Raw genomic sequence first — 24,305 nt, forward strand, 5'->3', positions numbered from 1 at the left:
GCCCCCAGAGCCCCGAAAGTCGCCCCTAAATCTGCCCCCAGCAGCAAAAACAAAACAGCGCCCAGCAGCGGCCCTACCTTCAATACTACTGGACCCTACCACTCTAACCTCCAAACGGGGGACGCTCAGTGTTCAGATGTGTTAGTTCTGCATTCAAAACGATATTTCTGTGTCCAGTGTAGACCTCCAAGACATACAGCTCATTTTTGTTACGATGTGCTGAGACTGAAGTGCAGATTAGACGTGCAAATCGTTTGTTTAAATTTTTATATAGACTTCAACACCCCTTACGAAGCAGTGGTTGGTCCTATTTTTGCCATACCGCCACACGCCACTAGAGGGCGCGTACAGGACGTTCACAAAACGTAAACACAGGGTTTAAAATGTGACGGAGACCTTTAAGTTGATTTAGAACGATTTCTACGCTGTTTTTAAACCGCAACGTTAGCTACAATATCTTAATAAATATATAGATATATATTATACCGTGTCTCAAATCTGCTCCAAAATCAAAAACCCACAGCCTCCAGCAGCGCCCCTGCATTCAATTCTACCGGACGCTACCATTTAAAACGCAAAATAGGGGACATATAATATCTACGTTACACAAATCAATATATTCAAGCATTTGTATGTGATGAATGTTAGACAGGTATTTAAATAAACCTTCAGGTTGAGAGTTCTAAATACCGGAACCTAAATAACATGTGTAGTACTTATGTTTTATTTTCTGCTTCACTGAACACCCCCTTTCTGTGGTGGTTGTTTCTATTTTTCCCATAGCGCAACTCGACGCTAGAGGGAGCAAACGACAACAAACGCAAGATACGGTGTTTCAAAGTTATTAATTTAATTTTAGACTGTTCTAAATCATCGTAGCCGTCATAACGCGCTCATAAAAGCAGCGCAGAGGGGTCTTCCGCTATAAACGCGCTTTAATTCCCACGGGAACCCCGTAAAACTCCCCCGAAGAAGAGCCACTGTTCAGTACCACAGTAAATACCGCGATGTAAGGCCCGAGGGAGTGAGCTGTGATCGGTGGAACATCCAGCGTCTCTCAGCACAACAGCTGAAGTGTGTTTTCTGGATCATTCTGGTCTGAAATAATAAGCTCAAGTGTGACCCAATCACAAAGCTGCACCACAACAGCACATTCCCCACATTACGGAGCGGAGAGAGGATTAGAGACTAAATATGAGTGAAGGATATCTGAGTACAGTTTAGATTCTGTTGCTCAGTAACACACCTCAGTGGAAGTAAAAGTTATTTGACAAATATTGGCACTATCCTCAAAAAATAGTAGGTTGAATCCCTGGTGATTATGATGCTTGTGAATTCAAGCCTTTGTTACGTGTCACTGGTCGATCAGTGTTCTCCTACAAGCGTGTTGAGCTTCAGTGATGTGACGGAGAGCTTCACTCATGACAGCCTTCATTAACTAGAACTGGATTGTATACAGGAAATAAAATAAATAAATATAAAAGTAATTCAATATGCTTTATATAAGATATATATAAAAAGATCGATTAAACCATTAAAACGTAGTAAAGGTTGGTGTTTATCTACGTCTCCACAGCCACCTGCTGAGGATAAGTTACTGAACATTGTGTTTTGTGAGGTTTAATCTCTCTCTCTCAGTAAAATTAAGCTTAAATAAAATATTAATATTTTAAAGATTAAAATCAAATTAAAAATAGAATTAAAATGTTTCACACAATTAAAAATGAATGAATGTATAACTAAAAGAAGAGAAAGCCTGTCATTGTTCCTCCCTCGGTGTTGGTGATTTGGTAGGGGCTTTTATTTTGTAAAGCGCTGTGTTGTGGTGTGGTCAGGGCTAAGATGGCGGATTTGTCTCTGTGTCTCGCGAACAGCTCGGTGACTGTGGGCCTCGGGATGGACTCAGAGAAGGTAAACAGCGCCTAACCGTCATTTTTTAAATCATTAGAATCTGTATTTAACGAATCTGTCTCACTTCGGCCGATAGTCGTAAAGAAATCTAATAAATGAATGCGGTTAGTTTGACTTCCTCGTCCTGGAAGTCTCAGTGGTTTAGTGAGTGTTAATGAAACCTGCTCTTAATGTCTTTATTTCTGTCTCTGAGCTCATAAACACACTTTATTCCACAGCTTTTTTAAAAAATAGACGCTCAGTAGAGTTTACATCCGCCCAGAGAACAGCAGCTAAACTCTCAACAAACACACACTGTCAATATTTACCTCCACCAGGATTTAACCAGGATTTAGCCCTAACTTTAATAACAACAACAACAACAATAATAATAATAATAATAATAATAATGCAGCTCAGTGGTTTAAAGAGTTAAGTTTTTAAAATAGTTAATGGTAAATGGTGTAAATACAAATAAAATCATATTTAAACCAAAGTAAAAATAAAAATGGAGGTAGGACAAAAAGAACATAAACAGGGAAAAATACATTAAAAAAGTAATTAAAATGAGAAAACTCATAAACAAAGTTAATACATAATGTGACAAAAATTACTGCAGAGAAATTATGATTTAAATAAAAAATACTTGAGGCTCTTTTTGAAGGTGTTTAGGGGTTGAATGTCTCACAGCTCCTCGGGAACTAAAGCCCACAGAGAAAGTGTCCAAAAGCAGGATGTTTCCCGGAGCTCATTTCCTGTTGGACAACATCTTCTTTGGGCTTTCTGCTCTGAGACTGCAGTGTCCCAAACAGACATGGTTTCTGACCTCACACATCTGGAGAACCTCAACTCCTGAGTGGGGTTTTCCAGCTCCAGGCGAGTGGCTCAGAGGTGAGAGACCTTTCATATTTATAGATCTAAACAAGCTGAAAGAAGGTGTAGAGTTGCGTCTAAGACACTTCAAAGGCATAATTCTTCAAGTCTGTAATTCTCGTGAACAGAGGGTTTCACCACCCTCTACTGTAACCACTTTCTGTGAGGAGCTTTCAGAGGAGGAAGTCTGGTTCCATTCACCACCACTGTCCACTGCCCTTTGCCCCTGACTGCAGGAATTCTCTGGAACCAAAACAATCTCCATCAACGTTTCTCAGGAACGGGTGGAATTCCCCTTCAATATTTCACCACTGTGCACTCGGCTGATCTCAGCACAGTCTGATGTAGAAGAGTGCCTTAGACAAGTGTCTCAAATAGAGGCTGATGTTTGAGACTCACTCACACACACACACAGTCACATCCATTCCTTCATAAACAGACATGGAGTTACATTCTGAGAACTTAGTGGAATTGTCTTTTAAAACAGCATTGTAACCATTTTCTACATCTTTACATTAAAGCATCTTTAAAGAACACATTTATGTATGCGATGGGGACAATGTTCAGTTGTTCATTGATTCATTCATTGTCTGTAACCCTTATCCAGTTCAGTGCGGCAGTGGGTCCGGAGCCTACCCAGAATCACTGGGCTCGGGGATGGAACACACCCTGGAGGGGGTGCCAGTTCTTCCATTTACATTTACATTTTTGAGTCTCCAATCCACCTACCAACGTGTGTTTTTAGAGCATGGGAGGAAACAGGAGCACCTGGAGGAAACCCACGCAGACACAGAGAGAACACACCACACTCCTCACAGACAGTCACCCGGAGTAAACCCACGCTGACACAGGGAGAACACACCACACTCCTCACAGACAGTCACCCGGAGGAAACCCACGCTGACACAGAGAGAACACACCACACTCCTCACAGACAGTCACCCGGAGGAAACCCACGCAGACACAGAGAGAACACACCACACTCCTCACAGACAGTCACCCGGAGGAAACCCACGCAGACACAGAGAGAACACACCACACTCCTCACAGACAGTCACCCGGAGGAAACCCACGCAGACACAGAGAGAACACACCACACTCCTCACAGACAGTCACCCGGAGGAAACCCACGCTGACACAGGGAGAACACACCACACTCCTCACTGACAGTGACACTCTTGCACCACCGTGCTGCCTGGGGAAAATCTGATAATAAAAGTAGTATAAGAAAATACATGTTTTTATTAGGTGCACTATATTTCTTCTTCATTTTCCACTATAAATGTTCTCTTCGCAGGTTGTAGTCTGTTCTGTTCATTAGTTCTGAGGACCACAGAGAAGGTATTAAACGTTTCTGTTTAAAAATGTGGTAACTGCTGGATTTCAGAGCTCTGGAGTGGTGAAGGACTTTGAGAATGTGGAGCTCGGAGACCTGGGGAAAAAGCAGAAAGTTCCTCGCAGAACTATTTACTTCGCCAGCGGAGAAACCATGGAGGAGTACAGCACTGACGAGGAGGAGGAGGACGAGGAAGAGGTGGAGCAGAAAACCAGCGCCTTGACTGCAGTGGATCCGGTGAGTGTGGGGCTAATGTAATACACGATGAAGCTGAACTCTCCCGTGTCTCCCGTGTCCTCAGGGAGTCCGAATAAACACCCGAGATGTAGCTTCATGTTTTTAGACCTGGAGCATCTCAGGGAACCGGCTTCTAACTCACTCACACATTCACTCATGCTTAGGAAATTGAGAATTTCCCACTCACTCAGTCTCCCTCTCACTCACACTCACACACCTGTGGACAGTGTCACACACTCACCCAATCACTCTCACACCTGTGGACAGTTTCACCCAGTCACTCACTCACACACTCACCCAGTCACTCACTCACTCACCCAGTCACTCACACCTGTGGACAGTTTCACCCAGTCACTCACACACTCACTCAGGCACTCACACACCTTCAGATAGTGCAGTACCTTGGTGGAGGTATGAAAACATTAGATATTTCACCAAAGCTGAATTCTGATGAAGAGGTTTGTGGCTGACTCTCTGCTTGTGTTTGATGCTGTAGTCGAAGTTGACCTGGGGTCCGTATTTTTGGTTCCACATGTGGAGAGTGGCCACCTCGACGATCTCAGGTAACTGTCTTTTTGTCTTAAAGGGGTGTTTTCATGAAATATTAGGTGTACAGATAAGATTTAAAGTATTTGTGTGAAACGTAAACCTGCTTTCATTCAAAATTCAAACGTTCTCCCGCTCTCTGATCTGACGACTGGATAAACCCCGACTCGGTCCTGACTCGGTCCGGGGGCGGGGGGTGTTTCGCTGGAGAGCACCAAGGTTCTAAGGATCTAGAACAGAATAAGGAAAGGGTTTTGGAGGAATACCACAACGTAGGATTCTCTCAGTTATCCAGATAATTTAAGCCCAAAGTTCAGGACCCTTCAGCAGGAAGTTCCCCAGCTCTTGTTCTGTTGGACACGGGACTTTGGGCTTAAGTTATCGACTAAACCCAGACATCCTGCTGGAGAGAACTTCCTGTTTACTTGTTTGTTTGTTTCAGTCTGTGATTATCTTGGAGAGAGAATGGCTGCACTCCTCGGCATCACGACTCCTAAATATCAGTACGCCATCGATGAGTACTACCGGATGAAGAAAGAGGTGTGTAAACTGAGTGATATTCAAACACACATTCCTCACCATCTCCAGAAAGGCCCCTGTCATGGTGTAGTAATGAAAGTTAAGGTAAAACTGTTGGAGCATTCCTATTGGTCCGTGTGCTCTGTAACGGGCGACTGGGGGTTTGTGTTAAAAGATGAAAAACCTTGAATGTAGATGTTTTTTTTTGGACAGCAACAACATGAAGAAATGACTCATTTCCACTGAACAATAAAAATAACAATCAGCTGAATTTCCCTTTTAAAAGTGCCACACTCCCCTCGTCTCCACAGAGGAACACAGTTGTGTTTCTTAATGAAACGTCTGTGACCTGCTTTGGTCCAAACCCCACGAGCCCCACAGCAGTGTTCTCCCCCTGTGTAAACAGCCCCTGTTCAGAACGCCCGCTTTCAGCACCTGTTCCTTTAAATGATAATGAGCCGCTCGCTGTTCACCCCGACCCCGAGCGCACAGCAGTGAGGAGCGAGGAGCAGAAGCTCTGGTTTTTAGCCGTTTTCACTCTGTTCTCTTTCTTCTCCGTTTTTACTCAGTGCTCTTATTTCTCCGCGCTCGTTGTGTCTGTTTTGCTGAGTTTAACCTCGTCTTTGCGCTCTCACATAAACACGGGTCCAGCGCTGTGATTGGACAGACTCAGACGAGGGGGCGGAGCCATTCTAAAGTCTGCACTTGACGTCTGAAGCAGAGCAGAATCAGAACGGCTCGTTTTGTCCCATGTTTTCTGACTCGGGCAGCGCACAGAAAACTGACTGGGGTCTTGTTTCACAGTGTGAGGGTTGGTGGGCCCCAGATCCTGATATTAATGTGAACATGCAATGAACGAGGGCTTTTTTTTCCATAATGTGTCCCGCTTTTAAAACCCTTCCTGGTGTGTGTTCCAGGAGGATGAGGAGGAAGAAGATAACCGTCTCTCTGAGGAGGCAGAGAGGCGTTACGATGAACAGATGAAGGCAGCGAACCAGCCGCCGATGGTGGAGCAGCCGGAAGGAACCGCCTCCTTCGTCAACGTGAATTTTGACGTCGAGCAGGAGTCGCAGGCAGCTCCAGACGCCAGCAAAGTGCCTCCACCCATCCCTTCATAAACAGTCTACAGCATTCTCTCTCTCTCTCTCTCTCTCTCTCTCATGCCTGATTTGCATAGCGTCTTCATTGGGGAACTGTACGGTAAAAAAACCAGAAGGAACATGAACGCAACAACAGCGTTTCTTTAAAAACGTCACACGTGAGCGCTGTTATTAAATATATTTATATTTCCATTTTTCTTCATTTATAATCTCTTTGTTCTCTGATGAATAAGTGAAGAATAAATGGAGAACTGTCCGGTGTCGGCTCTGGACCCTGAGCAGGATGAAGGGCTGAGAGAAAGTGAATGAATGAATGAATGAGTGTGTGGCTTGAAAAAACCTAAATTAATTTAAAATATTGTATTTTTTCTCATTGTAAAACCTACTCTTCTGTGGATACAGGGTTTGGTGTTGACTGTGTGTTTAAAACATTATTTATAGATAGATCCTTTCTTTCATTCATTCATTCATCTTCATTAAGGCCTTCATCCTCCTCAGATCCTGGACAGACCTCCAGTCCATTACAGGGCGTCCCTCTCTCTCTCTCTCTCTCTCTCTCCGTCCTGAAGTGTTTATTCTTCAAACACAGAATATAAATGAAACGTCAGAAATGGAGAAACAGTTGTGTTCTGACGGCGGTGATAAATATGTAAATATATACATTTCTTAAACCTTAAGATGTTCCTAAGTGCAGCCTGAAGCTGCGTTCTCGATATTCGTGGCCTTCTGGTGTCGGGGGTCGTTCTGCCTTCGAGCTCTCGCTCCATGACTGTTTTTATTGTAACTGAGTTGTTGCTGATGCAGCGGCGAAGGCTGGAGACTGGGTCAGAAATAACACTGAGGTAATGATCATCAGTGAAACGTACGCAGATCAGACTCGGCTCGATGACCTGGGTACGGCGCCCCCTGTTGGGAAGGGAAGGTTATATCAGGCAGTGAGTGAAGAGTCTGTTCTTGCTCCCAGGGGGCAGTTTGGGGGTTAGGCGCCTTGCCCAAGGGCACTTTAGCCGTGAATGACGTTTCTCTTCGTAAACATACATCATATAAATATAAAAAGAACTGTCCTCTGACGCTCAGACGTTTAACAGACGTTTAACCCAAAAACAGGTGATTAACACCGTAACAGAGCGAATGTGTAATATTTATCGTTAAGTTGCTGATGATATTAAAGGGCGGGTCTTGGACGTGTTCAAAGTAGTTTATTATTACTTTAAAAAAACAAAACAAAGAGGGTGGGTGTACTGTCATCCGACGCTTGGCTGTGTTTGGGAACAGTGTTTATCTCCAGAAAAAAAACAAAGGGAAGACTGATATAACCGCTTTAAACTATTTACATAGATATAAAAATAATGCTATTACTTTGAAGGAAGCTGTGTAATTTATTGATGTACAGGGGAAGCACTACTCGTTTTGTATGATTTTGGCAGGAAATAGCCATTTTTCTTATTTACTGTTGATTAATAAACTTCTGAATACAGATCAGAGCTGTGTTTTTGTTGTCGTCCAGTGCTCCGCAGTTTCTCAGGAGACAGGAGGAAGCTTTAAAGGAGCAATCAATTTATGAAAGTGATTGTTTGATAATTATTCTGTAAAAGTACTGCTCCTGTAACTAATGTAAATAATAAATATATATAAAGCATCTTTTCAGATCCTGAGGACGCTGTACACTACAGAGTTTTAGCCAAAATGAAGCAAACAAATATTACCGGTCCCTTAATGAACCAGTTGTTCCTGCACAGAGTGGGTTTATTTCCTCACAATATTTGCTCACAATTTATTTCCTCACAATATTTGCGGTGTCGTATCATTTAAAACATCTTTAATTTCTCGTCTTGAGCTGCACTTTATCAAGCGGAATGACGAGACCTAGAGCCACTGAGGATCGGCAACCAATAATATCCCATCATTTTCCAGCCTCGACCAATCAGCCAGCTGTTTCTATAGCAACATCAGCTGTGTGTTTGGTAACTGAGACAGAAGCAGAGAGGAGAACGAGGAACTCCCCTAAGCCTCTTTCACACATTCACTGTTAACTTCGAACATTGCCGGATTTTACCCAGAAGACATTTGTATCCGGCGCAAAGTCCAGGTGATGGCCGAGTGACCCCTGTGTGAATAGAGCCAGGAATGTCCCAGAGTATTACAGTTAATTCTGCACAAGCTCCGCCCTCTGCCTGAACCAAGCAGAATATTTCCAGCTGTGAGAACACGTCTGACACGGAAAACCTGCTGCATGCCACGTGTGTTAAAGGGTAACTCTGGAAAATATCCGGTCCTGAATCTCTAGGCATTTTCTGCAGTTCATTCGTGAAAACGGCACCCCTCGTCCCTCACGCAGGGAACCGGCGCTGTACATAAACAGGTTTATTCAAAACGAGTTTGATTCCTTTTATCTCATGAGTTGCACTTTGTAAAAAACAAATAAAAACAAAAGCGATCCCTTTCATGAACGTTTGTGGTGTTTTGAGAACAGAAAAGATCAACTGCTCCTTCGCTCGATGTCAAGGGTCCTCCAGGTCTGCCGTGGCGTTCTCGTCGCTGGTGACCAGGATCTCCCTGTTCTCGTACGTCCAGAAGCCGTTGAGGTCGATGAGGATGCTGCTGACGGTGTCGCCCTGGCCGCTGTTTACCAGGTCCTGCAGCGTGATTCTGTACGGGTCTTTGGGCTTCACCATGTCGAAGATTTCATCCTGAAAAAAGACAACACTTCCCATCTCAACATCCACACCTTTAACAGAGCACAGGCCTGCCTCACTGTGACTGGGAGGGAACGGAAACTACTGCTGTCTAAGTGTTTTTGGACACATTGTAAAGTGCAGCTCGCAGTTTCAATGCAATGAGACGATATTATCCCAACATTTAAGACGCTAATAAAGGTCTAAGAATGCCTCCTGGTAACCGTACAGGATTTAAGGGGTTAATAACAACAATAAATAACAAATGTAGCGAATATAACACTTTTAAAGGCAAGTTTGTTCAAAGAATGTTCAAAACACTGTCTATCAATGTTTGTAGAGAAACGTTAAGAATATTTTAATAAAATGAAACATAGATGAAGGAATACAAGGTAAAAAAAACGAACTTTACTGTTGAATCACGAGAACCGACGAGTTCAAGGCCATAAACATGTCAGGCCTCTGATTATCCTCCACCTAACGGTCTCAGCTCAGACTACACAGGTCTCAGCCTCAGCTCCACTACCGCACCCCGTAGTCTCGGCCTGAACCGTCCCTTCCAGGGGTTCTGACTGGGCTTCCTCTAACGAGAGCGGAGGGATGACGCCGTGTCCTGTCAGAGTGACCTTTACACCACGGTCAAGGTCAACACGGGTGCTTCCAAAATATTCTCATCTGCAAAAGGGGGCACTGCAGAAAGTTTGGGAACTGCTGCACTAAAGGATACTGAATATTTGAATGCCGTAACGCACGTTTCAAAAGAAAAAACAGAAGCTACGTCGCCCCCTACACTTCCTTCAGTGTACTGCGCTCTGTCAGAAGGACTCTGTGGGTAATATGAACTCTACTGAGAGCTGACGGTCACAGTGTAAAGTGCTGTGTTGTGTGTTGTGATATTTAATCTATGAACCCCAACTTCATCCCAGTGGGAAATAAAAAAGTCTCATACCTTCACGTCCTGAAAAGACACAGGTTCCTGACCGTGGATCTTCATCTGCTCCTGAATGGCCTGGACACACACACACACACACTGAGTGCTGATCCAGGACGGGCGTGCTGCAGAACTGACCGAGCTGTAAGCTGCTCACACAGGAGTGTTTCCTGGATTTAAAAGCGTCAGTCACTGAACACGGCTTCTCCACGTTTACTCTCCACCCGAGAGGCTGAGGGCTCTGAAGCAGATCTGATAAATAAACTGGTCCTACACCGTGACATTAATAATCAGTAACAACACCCTGAAGTCGATTCTGTAACGGACTGGTGTCCAGTGGAAGGCTCTAAGAACAGAGGGGTGTGAGTGGATTGTTTGATCAGAGAGAAGATCAGTCACGGGTTAAATATGAACGAGGAAATCGTACAACGTTAAACATGGAGAGTGTTTACGAGGAAGTCGTCCCGCTTCAATGGAAACAAACCGTCCATCGCTGTGGAGATGCTCTTTTCTGTGCTATCGGAGTCAAACGCTAAAACTACTTACTAGAGAGAGAGAGAGATAAAGAGAAAGAGCCAGAGAGAGAGATGCCTTATCACACCTGCACAGTAATCCAGAAATGTCCCAGAGTTTTCCCCACACGTTTGTGAGAACGGAGCGAGAAGTGTTCAGACGTTTCTCCTGTACGCGCTGCACAGGCTCCGCCCCTCCCTCTAAAAGAGGCGTGTCTCACACAGAGAATCTCCACCTCCGGGGGCGGATTTCTCGTGAGAAAGAGGCCAGAGAGACAGAGAATGTGAGAGCAGCTCCTCACCCTGAAGAAGTAGTTGAGAGCGAAGACGTTGAGGTATCCTCTGTTCTCCATGTCCAGGAGTTTGAAGATGTACTGCAGCGCCGCGGGTTCTTTCCTGTTCTCCAGCGCCAGAACAAAGTCCAGATAGGTTTTATAGTCCTGAGGGAGAAGCATTTACACAAGAGAGGTTTAAAACACAGCAGGAAACACACTGTTCCAGTGTCAGTCAACAGACCCCCCCCCTTCCCCCCTCTAACTGTAGTCTACCCAGAAAACATCAGGGAGGGAAAACCCTCTCCTCTCAGTCTCTCTAGCGTTCCTAACTTCTGGTCCAATCACAGAGCTTGTAAAACGGTTTCCATGACAACGGGGTGACATCCCTCAGCAGCAGCTCGGCCGGTTCCTGCCACCGTGTCTGATCTGATCTGGGCCTCATTCTCAGGCGGTCCTGATCTGATCCACAGCCCATTTTTGGATTTGAATCCGACGTCGTGGTTTTTCCGACGCGTGACTTCCGTCTACAGACGAGACGAACACTGTGAATGAAGCTAACGAAGGGTTTTTACCATCTCTCCGTCGTAAGTGAGGCACTCCTGATAAACCCGGTCCAGAAACACACCGGTCAGCGTCCCTGTTCCGTACCGGGACAGTTCCTCTTTACTCAGCATCCCATTGTGATCTTTATCCAGGTTCAGGTACTGACCTGCACAGAACAACACGACTCCATTAACATTAGGTGTAGATTTAAAGTGAAGAGGAAAACGCTGCAGAAGACTGTGATGGGTTTGTTCTGTTCTTGTGGACAATGCTGTGTTCAGAAGCCCGTGTGAGTGTGGGATGCAGAGGAGAAGAGGGTGTGGAGTTTACCGTAAACTCTGAGAGCAGACGGAGCGGAGAACCAGTTCGACTCCTGACTCTCTTTGGACAGTTCCTCGTCCCTCAGCTGAAAAACATTCAGAGCGTGTCACACCCCACACAGGAACCATTCACACATTCCTGATTAAGACTGAGACACTACCTCAAGCAGATCGTCCAGGAAACTACACGCCAGGATGTCCTGGATCTTAATTTTCCCTGAGGAACAGTAACAAGTGGGTCGTAAAAGAAAAGAAAAAGGTAAACAACAATTCTAACATTTCATTAAACAACAGAGCCACGGGCAGCAGTCTCACTGATGGGGAAGGGCCTGAGGTCAATGAGTTCATTTAGCCCTGACTCTTTCAGCGGTGCGTGTTCTGACCCGGTTCTATCAGAGCGGAGTTAACTCTTTCAGCGGTGCGCGTTCTGACCCGGTTCTATCAGAGAGGAGTTAACTCTTTCAGCGGTGCGTGTTCTGACCCAGTTCTATCAGAGCGGAGTTAACTCTTTCAGCGGTGCGTGTTCTGACCCGGTTCTATCAGAGCGGAGTTAACTCTTTCAGCGGTGCGCGTTCTGACCCGGTTCTATCAGACCAGCGTTAACTCTTTCAGCGGTGCGCGTTCTGACCCGGATCTATCGGACCAGCGTTAACTCTTTCAGCGGTGTGCGTTCTGACCCGGATCTATCAGACCGGAGTTAACTCTTTCAGCGGTGTGCGTTCTGACCCGGATCTATCAGACAGGAGTTAACTCTTTCAGCGGTGTGCGTTCTGACCCGGATCTATCAGACCGGAGTTAACTCTTTCAGCGGTGCGCGTTCTGACCCGGTTCTATCAGACAGGAGTTAACTCTTTCAGCGGTGCGCGTTCTGACCCGGTTCTATCAGACCAGCGTTAACTCTTTCAGCGGTGCGCGTTCTGACCCGGATCTATCAGACCGGAGTTAACTCTTTCAGCGGTGCGCGTTCTGACCCGGTTCTATCAGACCAGCGTTAACTCTTTCAGCGGTGCGTGTTCTGACCCGGTTCTATCAGAGCGGAGTTACCTCTTTCAGCGGTGTGTGTTCTGACCCGGTTCTATCAGAGCGGAGTTAACTCTTTCAGCGGTACGTGTTCTGACCCGGTTCTATCAGACCAGCGTTAACTCTTTCAGCGGTGTGTGTTCTGATCCGGTTCTATCAGAGCGGAGTTAACTCTTTCAGCGGTGCGCGTTCTGACCCGGATCTATCAGACCGGAGTTAACTCTTTCAGCGGTGCGCGTTCTGACCCAGTTCTATCAGACCAGCGTTAACTCTTTCAGCGGTGCGCGTTCTGACCCGGATCTATCAGACCAGCGTTAACTCTTTCAGCGGTGCGCGTTCTGACCCGGTTCTATCAGAGCGGAGTTAACTCTTTCAGCGGTGTGTGTTCTGACCCGGTTCTATCAGAGCGGAGTTAACTCTTTCAGCGGTGCGTGTTCTGACCCGGTTCTATCAGACCAGCGTTAACTCTTTCAGCGGTGCGTGTTCTGACCTGGTTCTATCAGAGAGGAGTTAACTCTTTCAGAGGTGCGTGTTCTGACCCGGTTCTATCAGAGAGGAGTTAACTCTTTCAGCGGTGCGTGTTCTGACCCAGTTCTATCAGAGCGGAGTTAACTCTTTCAGTGGTGCGTGTTCTGACCCGATTCTATCAGAGCGGAGTTAACTCTTTCAGCGGTGCGTGTTCTGACCCGGTTCTATCAGAGAGGAGTTAACTCTTTCAGCGGTGTGTGTTCTGACCCGGTTCTATCAGAGCGGAGTTAACTCTTTCAGCGGTGTGTGTTCTGATCCGGTTCTATCAGAGCGGAGTTAACTCTTTCAGCGGTGTGCGTTCTGACCCGGATCTATCAGACCGGGGTTAACTCTTTCAGCGGTGCGTGTTCTGACCTGGTTCTATCAGAGAGGAGTTAACTCTTTCAGCGGTGCGTGTTCTGACCCGGTTCTATCAGAGAGGAGTTAACTCTTTCAGCGGTGCGTGTTCTGACCCAGTTCTATCAGAGCGGAGTTAACTCTTTCAGTGGTGCGTGTTCTGACCCGATTCTATCAGAGCGGAGTTAACTCTTTCAGCGGTGCGTGTTCTGACCCGGTTCTATCAGAGAGGAGTTAACTCTTTCAGCGGTGTGTGTTCTGACCCGGTTCTATCAGAGCGGAGTTAACTCTTTCAGCGGTGTGTGTTCTGATCCGGTTCTATCAGAGCGGAGTTAACTCTTTCAGCGGTGTGCGTTCTGACCCGGATCTATCAGACCGGAGTTAACTCTTTCAGCGGTGCGCGTTCTGACCCGGTTCTATCAGAGAGGAGTTAACTCTTTCAGCGGTGTGTGTTCTGACCCGGTTCTATCAGAGCGGAGTTAACTCTTTCAGCGGTGCGCGTTCTGACCCGGATCTATCAGACCGGAGTTAACTCTTTCAGCGGTGCGCGTTCTGACCCGGTTCTATCAGACAGGAGTTAACTCTTTCAGCGGTGCGCGTTCTGACCCGGTTCTATCAGACCAGCGTTAACTCTTTCAGCGGTGCGCGTTCTGACCCGGATCTATCAGACCGGAGTTAACTCTTTCAGCGGTGCGCGTTCTGACCCGGTTCTATCAGACCGGAGTTAACTCTTTCAGCGGTGCGCGTTCTGACCCGGTTCTATCAGACCAGCGTTAACTCTTTCAGCGGTGCGTGTTCTGACCTGGTTCTATCAGAGAGGAGTTAACTCTTTCAGCGGTGCGTGTTCTGACCCGGTTCTATCAGAGAGGAGTTAACTCTTTCAGCGGTGCGTGTTCTGACCCAGTTCTATCAGAGCGGAGTTAACTCTTTCAGTGGTGCGTGTTCTGACCCGATTCTATCAGAGCGGAGTTAACTCTTTCAGCGGTGCGTGTTCTGACCCGGTTCTATCAGAGAGGAGTTAACTCTTTCAGCGGTGTGTGTTCTGACCCGGTTCTATCAGAGCGGAGTTAACTCTTTCAGCGGTGTGTGTTCTGATCCGGTTCTATCAGAGCGGAGTTAACTCTTTCAGCGGTGTGCGTTCTGACCCGGATCTATCAGACCGGAGTTAACTCTTTCAGCGGTGCGTGTTCTGACCTGGTTCTATCAGAGAGGAGTTAACTCTTTCAGCGGTGCGTGTTCTGACCCGGTTCTATCAGAGAGGAGTTAACTCTTTCAGCGGTGCGTGTTCTGACCCAGTTCTATCAGAGCGGAGTTAACTCTTTCAGTGGTGCGTGTTCTGACCCGATTCTATCAGAGCGGAGTTAACTCTTTCAGCGGTGCGTGTTCTGACCCGGTTCTATCAGAGAGGAGTTAACTCTTTCAGCGGTGTGTGTTCTGACCCGGTTCTATCAGAGCGGAGTTAACTCTTTCAGCGGTGTGTGTTCTGATCCGGTTCTATCAGAGCGGAGTTAACTCTTTCAGCGGTGTGCGTTCTGACCCGGATCTATCAGACCGGAGTTAACTCTTTCAGCGGTGCGCGTTCTGACCCGGTTCTATCAGAGAGGAGTTAACTCTTTCAGCGGTGTGTGTTCTGACCCGGTTCTATCAGAGCGGAGTTAACTCTTTCAGCGGTGCGCGTTCTGACCCGGTTCTATCAGACAGGAGTTAACTCTTTCAGCGGTGCGCGTTCTGACCCGGTTCTATCAGACCGGAGTTAACTCTTTCAGCGGTGCGCGTTCTGACCCGGTTCTATCAGACCGGAGTTAACTCTTTCAGCGGTGCGCGTTCTGACCCGGTTCTATCGGACCAGCGTTAACTCTTTCAGCGGTGCGTGTTCTGACCCGGATCTATTGGACCAGCGTTAACTCTTTCAGCGGTGCGCGTTCTGACCCGGATCTATCAGACCGGAGTTAACTCTTTCAGCGGTGCGCGTTCTGACCCGGTTCTATCAGACAGGAGTTAACTCTTTCAGCGGTGCGCGTTCTGACCCGGATCTATCAGACAGGAGTTAACTCTTTCAGCGGTGTGCGTTCTGACCCGGATCTATCAGACCGGAGTTAACTCTTTCAGCGGTGCGCGTTCTGACCCGGTTCTATCAGACAGGAGTTAACTCTTTCAGCGGTGCGCGTTCTGACCCGGTTCTATCAGACCAGCGTTAACTCTTTCAGCGGTGCGCGTTCTGACCCGGATCTATCAGACCGGAGTTAACTCTTTCAGCGGTGCGCGTTCTGACCCGGTTCTATCAGACCAGCGTTAACTCTTTCAGCGGTGCGTGTTCTGACCCGGTTCTATCAGAGCGGAGTTACCTCTTTCAGCGGTGTGTGTTCTGACCCGGTTCTATCAGAGCGGAGTTAACTCTTTCAGCGGTACGTGTTCTGACCCGGTTCTATCAGACCAGCGTTAACTCTTTCAGCGGTGTGTGTTCTGATCCGGTTCTATCAGAGCGGAGTTAACTCTTTCAGCGGTGCGCGTTCTGACCCGGATCTATCAGACCGGAGTTAACTCTTTCAGCGGTGCGCGTTCTGACCCAGTTCTATCAGACCAGCGTTAACTCTTTCAGCGGTGCGCGTTCTGACCCGGATCTATCAGACCAGCGTTAACTCTTTCAGCGGTGCGCGTTCTGACCCGGTTCTATCAGAGCGGAGTTAACTCTTTCAGCGGTGTGTGTTCTGACCCGGTTCTATCAGAGCGGAGTTAACTCTTTCAGCGGTGCGTGTTCTGACCCGGTTCTATCAGACCAGCGTTAACTCTTTCAGCGGTGCGTGTTCTGACCTGGTTCTATCAGAGAGGAGTTAACTCTTTCAGCGGTGCGTGTTCTGACCCAGTTCTATCAGAGCGGAGTTAACTCTTTCAGTGGTGCGTGTTCTGACCCGATTCTATCAGAGCGGAGTTAACTCTTTCAGCGGTGCGTGTTCTGACCCGGTTCTATCAGAGAGGAGTTAACTCTTTCAGCGGTGTGTGTTCTGACCCGGTTCTATCAGAGCGGAGTTAACTCTTTCAGCGGTGTGTGTTCTGATCCGGTTCTATCAGAGCGGAGTTAACTCTTTCAGCGGTGTGCGTTCTGACCCGGATCTATCAGACCGGAGTTAACTCTTTCAGCGGTGCGTGTTCTGACCTGGTTCTATCAGAGAGGAGTTAACTCTTTCAGCGGTGCGTGTTCTGACCCAGTTCTATCAGAGCGGAGTTAACTCTTTCAGTGGTGCGTGTTCTGACCCGATTCTATCAGAGCGGAGTTAACTCTTTCAGCGGTGCGTGTTCTGACCCGGTTCTATCAGAGAGGAGTTAACTCTTTCAGCGGTGTGTGTTCTGACCCGGTTCTATCAGAGCGGAGTTAACTCTTTCAGCGGTGTGTGTTCTGATCCGGTTCTATCAGAGCGGAGTTAACTCTTTCAGCGGTGTGCGTTCTGACCCGGATCTATCAGACCGGAGTTAACTCTTTCAGCGGTGCGCGTTCTGACCCGGTTCTATCAGAGAGGAGTTAACTCTTTCAGCGGTGTGTGTTCTGACCCGGTTCTATCAGAGCGGAGTTAACTCTTTCAGCGGTGCGCGTTCTGACCCGGTTCTATCAGACAGGAGTTAACTCTTTCAGCGGTGCGCGTTCTGACCCGGTTCTATCAGACCGGAGTTAACTCTTTCAGCGGTGCGCGTTCTGACCCGGTTCTATCAGACCGGAGTTAACTCTTTCAGCGGTGCGCGTTCTGACCCGGTTCTATCAGACCAGCGTTAACTCTTTCAGCGGTGCGTGTTCTGACCCGGTTCTATCAGAGCGGAGTTAACTCTTTCAGCGGTGTGTGATCTGACCCGGTTCTATCAGAGCGGAGTTAACTCTTTCAGCGGTACGTGTTCTGACCCGGTTCTATCAGACCAGCGTTAACTCTTTCAGCGGTGTGTGTTCTGATCCGGTTCTATCAGAGCGGAGTTAACTCTTTCAGCGGTGCGCGTTCTGACCCGGATCTATCAGAGAGGAGTTAACTCTTTCAGCGGTGTGTGTTCTGACCCGGTTCTATCAGAGCGGAGTTAACTCTTTCAGCGGTGTGTGTTCTGATCCGGTTCTATCAGAGCGGAGTTAACTCTTTCAGCGGTGCGCGTTCTGACCCGGATCTATCAGACCGGAGTTAACTCTTTCAGCGGTGCGAGTTCTGACCCGGTTCTATCAGACCAGCGTTAACTCTTTCAGCGGTGCGCGTTCTGACCCGGATCTATCGGACCAGCGTTAACTCTTTCAGCGGTGCGCGTTCTGACCCGGATCTATCAGACCGGAGTTAACTCTTTCAGCGGTGCGCGTTCTGACCCGGATCTATCAGAGAGGAGTTAACTCTTTCAGCGGTGTGTGTTCTGACCCGGTTCTATCAGAGCGGAGTTAACTCTTTCAGCGGTGTGTGTTCTGATCCGGTTCTATCAGAGCGGAGTTAACTCTTTCAGCGGTGCGCGTTCTGACCCGGATCTATCAGACCGGAGTTAACTCTTTCAGCGGTGCGAGTTCTGACCCGGTTCTATCAGACCAGCGTTAACTCTTTCAGCGGTGCGCGTTCTGACCCGGATCTATCGGACCAGCGTTAACTCTTTCAGCGGTGCGCGTTCTGACCCGGATCTATCAGACCGGAGTTAACTCTTTCAGCGGTGCGCGTTCTGACCCGGTTCTATCAGACAGGAGTTAACTCTTTCAGCGGTGCGCGTTCTGACCCGGTTCTATCAGACCGGAGTTAACTCTTTCAGCGGTGCGCGTTCTGACCCGGTTCTATCAGACCAGCGTTAACTCTTTCAGCGGTGCGCGTTCTGACCCGGATCTATCAGACCGGAGTTAACTCTTTCAGCGGTGCGCGTTCTGACCCGGTTCTATCAGACCAGCGTTAACTCTTTCAGCGGTGCGTGTTCTGACCCGGTTCTATCAGAGCGGAGTTAACTCTTTCAGCGGTGTGTGTTCTGACCCGGTTCTATCAGAGCGGAGTTAACTCTTTCAGCGGTACGTGTTCTGACCCGGTTCTATCAGACCAGCGTTAACTCTTTCAGCGGTGTGTGTTCTGATCCGGTTCTATCAGAGCGGAGTTAACTCTTTCAGCGGTGCGCGTTCTGACCCGGATCTATCAGACCGGAGTTAACTCTTTCAGCGGTGCGCGTTCTGACCCGGTTCTATCAGACCAGCGTTAACTCTTTCAGCGGTGCGCGTTCTGACCCGGATCTATCAGACCAGCGTTAACTCTTTCAGCGGTGCGCGTTCTGACCCGGTTCTATCAGAGCGGAGTTAACTCTTTCAGCGGTGTGTGTTCTGACCCGGTTCTATCAGAGCGGAGTTAACTCTTTCAGCGGTGCGTGTTCTGACCCGGTTCTATCAGACCAGCGTTAACTCTTTCAGCGGTGCGTGTTCTGACCTGGTTCTATCAGAGAGGAGTTAACTCTTTCAGCGGTGCGTGTTCTGACCCGGTTCTATCAGAGAGGAGTTAACTCTTTCAGCGGTGCGTGTTCTGACCCAGTTCTATCAGAGCGGAGTTAACTCTTTCAGTGGTGCGTGTTCTGACCCGATTCTATCAGAGCGGAGTTAACTCTTTCAGCGGTGCGTGTTCTGACCCGGTTCTATCAGAGAGGAGTTAACTCTTTCAGCGGTGTGTGTTCTGACCCGGTTCTATCAGAGCGGAGTTAACTCTTTCAGCGGTGTGTGTTCTGATCCGGTTCTATCAGAGCGGAGTTAACTCTTTCAGCGGTGTGCGTTCTGACCCGGATCTATCAGACCGGAGTTAACTCTTTCAGCGGTGCGTGTTCTGACCTGGTTCTATCAGAGAGGAGTTAACTCTTTCAGCGGTGCGTGTTCTGACCCGGTTCTATCAGAGAGGAGTTAACTCTTTCAGCGGTGCGTGTTCTGACCCAGTTCTATCAGAGCGGAGTTAACTCTTTCAGTGGTGCGTGTTCTGACCCGATTCTATCAGAGCGGAGTTAACTCTTTCAGCGGTGCGTGTTCTGACCCGGTTCTATCAGAGAGGAGTTAACTCTTTCAGCGGTGTGTGTTCTGACCCGGTTCTATCAGAGCGGAGTTAACTCTTTCAGCGGTGTGTGTTCTGATCCGGTTCTATCAGAGCGGAGTTAACTCTTTCAGCGGTGTGCGTTCTGACCCGGATCTATCAGACCGGAGTTAACTCTTTCAGCGGTGCGCGTTCTGACCCGGTTCTATCAGAGAGGAGTTAACTCTTTCAGCGGTGTGTGTTCTGACCCGGTTCTATCAGAGCGGAGTTAACTCTTTCAGCGGTGCGCGTTCTGACCCGGATCTATCAGACCGGAGTTAACTCTTTCAGCGGTGCGCGTTCTGACCCGGTTCTATCAGACAGGAGTTAACTCTTTCAGCGGTGCGCGTTCTGACCCGGTTCTATCAGACCGGAGTTAACTCTTTCAGCGGTGCGCGTTCTGACCCGGTTCTATCAGACCAGCGTTAACTCTTTCAGCGGTGCGCGTTCTGACCCGGATCTATCAGACCGGAGTTAACTCTTTCAGCGGTGCGCGTTCTGACCCGGTTCTATCAGACCGTAGTTAACTCTTTCAGCGGTGCGCGTTCTGACCCGGTTCTATCAGACCAGCGTTAACTCTTTCAGCGGTGCGCGTTCTGACCCGGATCTATCGGACCAGCGTTAACTCTTTCAGCGGTGCGCGTTCTGACCCGGTTCTATCAGACCAGCGTTAACTCTTTCAGCGGTGCGTGTTCTGACCCGGTTCTATCAGAGCGGAGTTAACTCTTTCAGCGGTGTGTGTTCTGACCCGGTTCTATCAGAGCGGAGTTAACTCTTTCAGCGGTACGTGTTCTGACCCGGTTCTATCAGAGCGGAGTTAACTCTTTCAGCGGTACGTGTTCTGACCCGGTTCTATCAGACCAGCGTTAACTCTTTCAGCGGTGCGCGTTCTGACCCGGATCTATCGGACCAGCGTTAACTCTTTCAGCGGTGCGCGTTCTGACCCGGATCTATCAGACCGGAGTTAACTCTTTCAGCGGTGCGCGTTCTGACCCGGTTCTATCAGAGCGGAGTTAACTCTTTCAGCGGTGCGCGTTCTGACCCAGTTCTATCAGAGCGGAGTTAACTCTTTCAGCGGTGCGTGTTCTGACCCGGTTCTATCAGACCGGAGTTAACTCTTTCAGCGGTGCGCGTTCTGACCCGGTTCTATCAGACCAGCGTTAACTCTTTCAGCGGTGCGTGTTCTGACCCGGTTCTATCAGAGCGGAGTTAACTCTTTCAGCGGTGTGTGATCTGACCCGGTTCTATCAGAGCGGAGTTAACTCTTTCAGCGGTACGTGTTCTGACCCGGTTCTATCAGACCAGCGTTAACTCTTTCAGCGGTGTGTGTTCTGATCCGGTTCTATCAGAGCGGAGTTAACTCTTTCAGCGGTACGTGTTCTGACCCGGTTCTATCAGACCAGCGTTAACTCTTTCAGCGGTGTGTGTTCTGATCCGGTTCTATCAGAGCGGAGTTAACTCTTTCAGCGGTGCGCGTTCTGACCCGGATCTATCAGAGAGGAGTTAACTCTTTCAGCGGTGCGCGTTCTGACCCGGTTCTATCAGACCAGCGTTAACTCTTTCAGCGGTGCGTGTTCTGACCCGGTTCTATCAGAGCGGAGTTAACTCTTTCAGCGGTGCGCGTTCTGACCCGGATCTATCAGACCGGAGTTAACTCTTTCAGCGGTGCGCGTTCTGACCCGGTTCTATCAGACCAGCGTTAACTCTTTCAGCGGTGCGCGTTCTGACCCGGATCTATCAGACCAGCGTTAACTCTTTCAGCGGTGCGCGTTCTGACCCGGTTCTATCAGAGAGGAGTTAACTCTTTCAGCGGTGTGTGTTCTGACCCGGTTCTATCAGAGCGGAGTTAACTCTTTCAGCGGTGCGTGTTCTGACCCGGTTCTATCAGACCAGCGTTAACTCTTTCAGCGGTGCGTGTTCTGACCTGGTTCTATCAGAGAGGAGTTAACTCTTTCAGCGGTGCGTGTTCTGACCCAGTTCTATCAGAGCGGAGTTAACTCTTTCAGTGGTGCGTGTTCTGACCCGATTCTATCAGAGCGGAGTTAACTCTTTCAGCGGTGCGTGTTCTGACCCGGTTCTATCAGAGAGGAGTTAACTCTTTCAGCGGTGTGTGTTCTGACCCGGTTCTATCAGAGCGGAGTTAACTCTTTCAGCGGTGTGTGTTCTGATCCGGTTCTATCAGAGCGGAGTTAACTCTTTCAGCGGTGTGCGTTCTGACCCGGATCTATCAGACCGGAGTTAACTCTTTCAGCGGTGCATGTTCTGACCTGGTTCTATCAGAGAGGAGTTAACTCTTTCAGCGGTGCGTGTTCTGACCCGGTTCTATCAGAGAGGAGTTAACTCTTTCAGCGGTGCGTGTTCTGACCCAGTTCTATCAGAGCGGAGTTAACTCTTTCAGTGGTGCGTGTTCTGACCCGATTCTATCAGAGCGGAGTTAACTCTTTCAGCGGTGCGTGTTCTGACCCGGTTCTATCAGAGAGGAGTTAACTCTTTCAGCGGTGTGTGTTCTGACCCGGTTCTATCAGACCAGCGTTAACTCTTTCAGCGGTGCGCGTTCTGACCCGGATCTATCAGACCGGAGTTAACTCTTTCAGCGGTGCGCGTTCTGACCCGGTTCTATCAGACCGGAGTTAACTCTTTCAGCGGTGCGCGTTCTGACCCGGTTCTATCAGACCAGCGTTAACTCTTTCAGCGGTGCGCGTTCTGACCCGGATCTATCGGACCAGCGTTAACTCTTTCAGCGGTGCGCGTTCTGACCCGGATCTATCAGACCGGAGTTAACTCTTTCAGCGGTGCGCGTTCTGACCCGGTTCTATCAGACCAGCGTTAACTCTTTCAGCGGTGCGTGTTCTGACCCGGTTCTATCAGAGCGGAGTTAACTCTTTCAGCGGTGTGTGTTCTGACCCGGTTCTATCAGAGCAGAGTTAACTCTTTCAGCGGTACGTGTTATGACCCGGTTCTATCAGACCAGCGTTAACTCTTTCAGCGGTGCGCGTTCTGACCCGGATCTATCGGACCAGCGTTAACTCTTTCAGCAGTGCGCGTTCTGACCCGGATCTATCAGAGCGGAGTTAACTCTTTCAGCGGTGCGCGTTCTGACCCGGTTCTATCAGAGCGGAGTTAACTCTTTCAGCGGTGCGCGTTCTGACCCAGTTCTATCAGACCGGAGTTAACTCTTTCAGCGGTGCGCGTTCTGACCCGGTTCTATCAGAGCGGAGTTAACTCTTTCAGCGGTGTGTGTTCTGATCCGGTTCTATCAGAGCGGAGTTAACTCTTTCAGCGGTGCGCGTTCTGACCCGGATCTATCAGACCGGAGTTAACTCTTTCAGCGGTGCGCGTTCTGACCCGGTTCTATCAGACCAGCGTTAACTCTTTCAGCGGTGCGCGTTCTGACCCGGATCTATCGGACCAGCGTTAACTCTTTCAGCGGTGCGCGTTCTGACCCGGATCTATCAGACCGGAGTTAACTCTTTCAGCGGTGCGCGTTCTGACCCGGATCTATCAGACCGGAGTTAACTCTTTCAGCGGTGCGCGTTCTGACCCGGTTCTATCAGACCAGCGTTAACTCTTTCAGCGGTGCGTGTTCTGACCCGGTTCTATCAGAGCGGAGTTAACTCTTTCAGCGGTGTGTGTTCTGACCCGGTTCTATCAGAGCGGAGTTAACTCTTTCAGCGGTACGTGTTCTGACCCGGTTCTATCAGACCAGCGTTAACTCTTTCAGCGGTGTGTGTTCTGATCCGGTTCTATCAGAGCGGAGTTAACTCTTTCAGCGGTGCGCGTTCTGACCCGGATCTATCAGACCGGAGTTAACTCTTTCAGCGGTGCGCGTTCTGACCCGGTTCTATCAGACCAGCGTTAACTCTTTCAGCGGTGCGCGTTCTGACCCGGATCTATCAGACCGGAGTTAACTCTTTCAGCGGTGCGCGTTCTGACCCGGTTCTATCAGACCAGCGTTAACTCTTTCAGCGGTGCGTGTTCTGACCCGGTTCTATCAGAGCGGAGTTAACTCTTTCAGCGGTGTGTGATCTGACCCGGTTCTATCAGAGCGGAGTTAACTCTTTCAGCGGTACGTGTTCTGACCCGGTTCTATCAGACCAGCGTTAACTCTTTCAGCGGTGTGTGTTCTGATCCGGTTCTATCAGAGCGGAGTTAACTCTTTCAGCGGTACGTGTTCTGACCCGGTTCTATCAGACCAGCGTTAACTCTTTCAGCGGTGTGTGTTCTGATCCGGTTCTATCAGAGCGGAGTTAACTCTTTCAGCGGTGCGCGTTCTGACCCGGATCTATCAGAGAGGAGTTAACTCTTTCAGCGGTGCGCGTTCTGACCCGGTTCTATCAGACCAGCGTTAACTCTTTCAGCGGTGCGTGTTCTGACCCGGTTCTATCAGAGCGGAGTTAACTCTTTCAGCGGTGCGCGTTCTGACCCGGATCTATCAGACCGGAGTTAACTCTTTCAGCGGTGCGCGTTCTGACCCGGTTCTATCAGACCAGCGTTAACTCTTTCAGCGGTGCGCGTTCTGACCCGGATCTATCAGACCAGCGTTAACTCTTTCAGCGGTGCGCGTTCTGACCCGGTTCTATCAGAGAGGAGTTAACTCTTTCAGCGGTGTGTGTTCTGACCCGGTTCTATCAG

General features: G+C 48.6%; 2 protein-coding genes across 2 annotated transcripts in view; one reads left to right on the forward strand and one right to left on the reverse strand.

Moving 5' to 3' along the window:
• Window positions 1-1,782: 1,782 nt before the first annotated feature.
• Window positions 1,783-7,962, forward strand: fam177a1 (family with sequence similarity 177 member A1). The gene is made up of 5 exons (XM_066675970.1): window positions 1,783-1,911; window positions 4,151-4,336; window positions 4,833-4,899; window positions 5,325-5,422; window positions 6,319-7,962. Exons 1-5 carry the CDS (start codon window positions 1,843-1,845, stop codon window positions 6,517-6,519), a joined length of 621 nt encoding a protein of 206 aa, XP_066532067.1. The 5' UTR covers window positions 1,783-1,842; the 3' UTR covers window positions 6,520-7,962.
• A 56-nt stretch (window positions 7,963-8,018) lies between these two features.
• Window positions 8,019-24,305, reverse strand: part of ppp2r3c (protein phosphatase 2, regulatory subunit B'', gamma) — a 99,937-nt gene continuing 83,650 nt past the window's right edge. Inside the window, exons 8-13 of the mRNA XM_066675969.1 lie at window positions 11,919-11,974; window positions 11,768-11,843; window positions 11,467-11,603; window positions 10,922-11,059; window positions 10,126-10,185; window positions 8,019-9,191 (exon numbers count right to left, since the gene is read on the reverse strand). Of these exons, the coding sequence (XP_066532066.1) occupies window positions 9,003-9,191; window positions 10,126-10,185; window positions 10,922-11,059; window positions 11,467-11,603; window positions 11,768-11,843; window positions 11,919-11,974 (656 nt within the window). The 3' untranslated portion in view covers window positions 8,019-9,002. The remainder of the gene's footprint in view (window positions 9,192-10,125; window positions 10,186-10,921; window positions 11,060-11,466; window positions 11,604-11,767; window positions 11,844-11,918; window positions 11,975-24,305) is intronic.

Source organism: Hoplias malabaricus, chromosome 1 (assembly GCF_029633855.1).
Source record: "Hoplias malabaricus isolate fHopMal1 chromosome 1, fHopMal1.hap1, whole genome shotgun sequence".
NCBI classification, from domain to species: Eukaryota; Metazoa; Chordata; class Actinopteri; order Characiformes; family Erythrinidae; genus Hoplias; species Hoplias malabaricus.